This window comes from Pteropus alecto, unplaced genomic scaffold (assembly GCF_000325575.1).
Source record: "Pteropus alecto unplaced genomic scaffold, ASM32557v1 scaffold157, whole genome shotgun sequence".
NCBI lineage: Eukaryota > Metazoa > Chordata > Mammalia > Chiroptera > Pteropodidae > Pteropus > Pteropus alecto.
In genome coordinates this window covers 4,334,982-4,340,534 of record NW_006440626.1, presented here as the reverse complement: position 1 = coordinate 4,340,534, position 5,553 = coordinate 4,334,982, and the positions used below count along the sequence as shown (strand labels likewise).

The 5,553-nt window shown below is 46.9% G+C and overlaps 1 protein-coding gene across 3 annotated transcripts in view; it reads left to right on the top strand.

Moving 5' to 3' along the window:
* GRAP2 (GRB2 related adaptor protein 2) overlaps positions 1-5,553 on the top strand; it is a 78,576-nt gene that overhangs the window by 62,246 nt on the left and 10,777 nt on the right. For 2 of the 3 annotated variants that reach the window (XM_006917397.1, XM_006917398.1), the window contains exons 5-6: positions 2,474-2,642; positions 4,399-4,587. In XM_006917397.1, the coding sequence (XP_006917459.1) occupies positions 2,474-2,642; positions 4,399-4,587 (358 nt within the window). The remainder of the gene's footprint in view (positions 1-2,473; positions 2,643-4,398; positions 4,588-5,553) is intronic. The other variant, XM_015593616.1, reaches the window with a different exon arrangement.

The window sequence follows — 5,553 nt, the reverse complement described above, 5'->3', positions numbered from 1 at the left end:
CAATGCCCAGGAGGAAGTGACTCAGTCTAGACATAAACATGACGCGGCGCCACGCGCGGAAGCCCCATGTCTGAACACGTGCGGTGTGTGGTCAGCACGTCGGGGATTGCAAGTCACGTGTCGGACTTGGAGACCACCCGTGAAAGTGCAAGAATTAATGCTGAGAGCAGTATAGGAGGAAGGTGGCAACCTGCTCAGTGAATCCTACTGTCGAGTTAGTTGACAGGATATGCTGGTCTGGATTATTCAATATATTCTAAAAGTCATGCAGCTTGGGTGCTTTAAGTACATAAATCCAATCTCAGGCAATGAACTGAGGTCACTTCCCTATTTAGAAGGAGTGCATAGTTTAAGGAATAGGTAGGAGGGACTTAGAAATAATGGGTCGACCATTTGTACGCACGTGTGCCTCTACCGTGCTCAAAGATCGCTTGGTCTTCTTAGTATTACCCTTGCAGTCTTGTTTAAACTCTTAATTTTTCTTAACTAAAACTTTCTTCATAGCTTGAGTGATGGTAAATTTCAGCTCAGGCTCCATTAATGGATTTTACAAGTCCAGCCTGTTTCTTAAGGGTCCTGATTACAGACTAGACCAAGCAAATTGTCAGGTTGGAGGGCAGCTCCTGGTGCCTTTGGTTTGCATGAAGTTGACTCTGGCTTTTTCGGCTGGAACTATGGTTTCTATTTCCTCGACGAAAGTGAATTCTGTAAAACAGTCGACCTGGACTTCTGCCCCAGTCTTCCCCTGCCGTTGAGGCAATGCAGCTTGTTAGGGTGATTATTACCATAATCATTATTACATCTTCTGCTGAAATGTAGTATAATGTATTCCAGAGCGAAATCATTTTTGTTTCTTTATACATCTTCTTTTTGTCATGGGCACAGATAATTAAGATCTAATTGTAGTTCTATAACTTAGCATTTGTTAAGGGTCTGAAACACGAGACTTCAGCATCTGGAGCCCCTAGCTACATCCTTTTCTCTGCCCCTCTCAGAACACCCTCCATAGGCCCAGATGACCAGCTCCAGCCCTGGCATTCGTCCTCTCAGCTCACGAGTGAGAAAGGGCTAATATTTCTCCGAGTTCTTTGATCAAGAGGTGGTGGATGAATAATTAGACCACAAGAATATTTGCTCCTTCTCACCCAGATGTGAGGGGTAATGACTATGAGTTGAGCCATGTGGTGTTAGAGTGAAGAAAACACCTGTTCATGGCCTAAACCAAGTGGAAGGCCATGTAGCACTTGCAAAGTGTCAGTTGCTACCCCAGAGCAGCCAAGCAGAGGTCGCTGCATGGGTTCGCCGGGCCGTGAGCAGAGCCCGCCACATCAGATGAGACTGAAGATCACAATTCCTATCCCATCTCAACGTGGGCCACTAAGTCCACCCCTCAGAAACCTCCACTAATGCTCAGCAGTACCTTTACTTTCCAGCACTTTAAATTCTTGACTTTTCTGCTGGATTGGGCAACTGGTACTGTTAGCACCAGTCAATTTTTAGGTACAAATATATATCGGTTGGACAAATAAACTTGACATCTGAAAGAGAATGGCTTGGCGATGAAGAAGGACTGGAGCCACTAGTTAAGGTCCAGTTCTCCTTTTTGATGAACAAAACCCAATCTCTCCAAACCCGATACAAATGTGTCCCATCACTCCAGCTGATGTCAAAACGTACTGACCTAAAAGAAGTTAGAACATACACATGGTGTGACAGGCCCAGCTCACTAGACTGGAGTCAGAGACCTGGGGTTCCTCCCTCAGCTCTGCCATTCACTGACGGCGACCTTGACCGAGCCCCTCCATCTCTCTGAGCCTCGGCACCCTCAGCTGTAACATGAAAACATAAGACTAAATAATCTCTGGGGTCCTTTCCAATTAAAACTCTACAATTCTCTATAACACTTTTCCCCCCAAAAGCTCGAAATGTTTGCAACATTATTTATGCAAAACATAAACCAAAACCCAGAGATCCTCATTATGTAGAGAACAAAGTGTGACAAGTCTCCCGAGGTCATGTCTTATGATCCAGAGCTAGTTTATGGGCTTGAAGGAGCTGGTTCAAAGCATTTCTGATAACAGAACGATAAGAAAAAAACCTTCCCCTCTGAGTCTTGGCAGAGTCCTTAGCATAGTACAGGACTCAGGGGTTGCCATGTTTCAAATAAACATTGTAAAAAGGTCCTTGACCTCATCGCCTTTAAAGCACTTGGAACATTTCTTTTTGTAAAAGGTTGGCTTCAGTGTCAGAAGACAGATTGCCTTCTGCTGATGTAAAAACCCCCTCTAGCGCAGCCCGTGTCCTGAGCAGTCCTTCTTCGACTCTCCCCTGGGAGCTCGACTGGGCCCCCTACCTGCCTAGAGATACGGGAGCCACCCATATCTCCATGTCCCGCCCTAATGGAACCCTGGCATCCAGAGGCAGGGACATTGTCACTATGTAACATATGGTTTGGATTTGCCTTGATCTCTAGGCATGAGGAGGACGTTCAGCACTTCAAGGTCATGAGAGACAACAAGGGTAATTACTTCCTGTGGACAGAGAAGTTTCCATCCCTGAATAAGCTGGTGGACTTCTACAGGACGACTTCCATCTCCAAACAGAAGCAGATCTTCCTGCGGGACAGAACCCAAGAGGATCAGGTACGCTTCAGGTCCCAGCCAGCCCCGTCCCATCCAGAGACGTGAGGCAGCTGGAGTCCCACGTGCACCCCAGGACGGGTCCTCTGAGAACTCTAAAAGGCGGAAGAACTCTGAAGCCGGATCTCAGTTTAAATCTTGGCTTAACACTTCCTAGCTAGGTGACTTTGGAAAGTTCTTTGATTCTTAGTTTCTTCATCTATAAAGTTGGGATGGTAGTGATAGCTACCTCATAGAATGGTCACAAAGGTTAGAAAGATAATGTGTCCCCTTCCTTACATCACCCCTAATCACACTGCAGGCACTCCGTGCACAATAGCTCTTATTGTGGATGTCATTGTTTTACTCGTAGACATTACTACGTCACAGTTGGGGTCCTGGCTAGAACTTTGTGACAGGATTCGAGGTCGGGGTAGGAGGCACTGAAAGGGAAAACCGACCCTGGAATTCTTGCTCTTGGAACAATTTGGAATATAGAGTATTGTTTTCATAGAAAACACATCCGACAGACCTGGCTTTGAGTCCTGACTTCATGGTTAACTATCCTTATTACCTAGCCAAGTTAAGAAATCTTTCTGAGCTTCCTCGGAATGGAGAGAATACAATACCTCTCTCACTAGGCTATCATGAGGATCGAATGAGATAATACAGTTATAGGACTTGCCGCAAGGTCTGGTCTGTAGGAGGCGCGAAGAAAATACTCACTTGGCTCCCGTAAGTAAATTCACGCACACACAATTTACAAAATATTTTTCAAAGGAAATAATGTGGTTATAAGAGACAGGTGTTACAGGAAGAAGCATTGACTGGAATAGTTGAAATCCCAGGGACAGGTGACTTGAAAAGTCATTTAGACTTTCAAAGCAACACGTGCTTTGGGGGAAATAAAGAAAAACCATCCCTTTCAAGTCATCGCCTGATTTTAAGCCTGAGAAGTTACAATCGGGGGAGAATAGGGGGTTCCCGTCAAGTGCACATGAAAGTTCAGAAAGAAAAACAAAGGTTAACCAAGACCTTGAGAATGATTTTAAGCAGGAAACGGACAGAGGTTTTAATTTACTAGGATGTGCGTGCAGAGATGAGAGAGGCAACGTAAAACTGCACTAAACTGGATGAAATGAGTTCCTATCCGTGAAGTGCTTAGAAGAATGCCTGGCATACGCTAAGCCAGAGCCCTCTGTAATTGTTAAATAGAAGTAACGAGAAATATCCCTGACCCATGAGGTTGTTGCAGCATTAAGAAGAAGACCTTGCTCCTCCCAGCATGCCCAGCGCAGGCCTGGTTTCCATGGTGCTGCAAAGTGTTGTGTTTGGGTCTCTATCACCAGGCTATAAACGACAGTTAAAAATCATGCAAAGTCAACAGCGGAGCTTATCTGGAAGGTAGGATGTCTAGCGGTGTGGCAACATGCGATAAGCAGGGATGGCATTGTGTCAGTAAAATAGAATAGTGACGCTTGATTGCACAGAGGAAAACGAGCCCACTAGAGATGGACTAAGTGGGCACCACGCAGAAAGTGTCAGACTGTGAACCAGAGACCTGACATCCCCCTAACCGGAAGAATCTGAGAATGCAGAGGCCGCTTTTGAAAACGTTGAGAGTCTGAACCATTTGTTCTCTTTAAGCTGCTCCCCACTCTCCATCCGCTGTCTCTTGGAGCTTTCGTGAGCAAAGTCTGGGAACAGCTGCCTGAAGGGTGAGGTAGGGCCAGGAGATGCGGGAGGAGGATGGATCCGCCTCATCTTTGTTCTCTTCCAGGGTCGCCGGGGCAACAGCCTGGACCGGAGGCCCCCCGGAGGCCCACACCTCAGTGGGACTGTGGGAGAAGAAACCCGGCCTTCCATGAACCGAAAGCTGTCGGATCACCCACCACCCACTCCGTCGCAGTATGCCCCAGCCCCAGCGCCAGCCCAGCAGCGGTACCTGCAGCATCACCATTTTCATCAGGTATCTAGAAAGAATGAAGCAGGGCACAGGGAGGTGGGGAGGAGGTCCTTCTCTCCCCTGAGGCTCAGGCCACTTGCATCCACTGCCACTTAGTTGCGAAAACTCCTCACAATGCTGGAAACAACCGTAGAAAATAAACGCTGGGGGTCTATTGTGAACGAGGCCCTGCTGGCAGGGAGAGCAACATCCCAGGCCCCGCCCAGCGTCGACACGTCTCACTAAGTTCGGGGCCCCCAAATGGCGGAAATATGATATGGAAACTGTTTAGGCAAAGAAGCCTAAAACCAATGGCTCCTGCCTGAAAACACACACACACACACACACACGCACACGCACACGCACACGCACACGCACACGCACACACATTCTTACCCTGAGGACGTGGTGAACAATTGCTTCATTTTCCTATCGGCACAATTTCAAATCTAGTCACGCTCCTTACCCCACCTGGCTGTCCAGATCTACAAAAAAAGAAAAAAAAAAAAGATTAACACCTGCAAGGGAGCCTTGCCTATTTGTTTGTTTATTTATTTATTTATTTTTATTTGTCCCCGTCCAGATCTACAAAAAAAGGAAAAAAAAAAAAAAGGATTAACACCTGCAATGGAGCCTTGCCTATTTATTTGTTTCTTTATTTATTTATTTATTTTTATTTGTCCCCTGCCTTGTTCCAGATGGGATTTTAGGCGGCTTACCGAGATGGACAATACAGCCCGATAACATCATTCCTGAATTTCTTAGCGGGGCATACAGAGTCCTTTGTGAGCTGCTCAATATCCGTTTCCCCAGCCTCGCCTCCTGCTACCCCCTGCTCCTCCCCGCACAAAACACCCATCCTGGCAACGCTGCACGCTGTTCGTTACCAGAATGGTCCACTGTGTTTTCTCTCATGCCTTTGAGGCTTTTTATCTGCTGTCGCCTCCACCTGAAATGCCCTTTCCTGGCTGATCCTACGCCCCCTTTCAG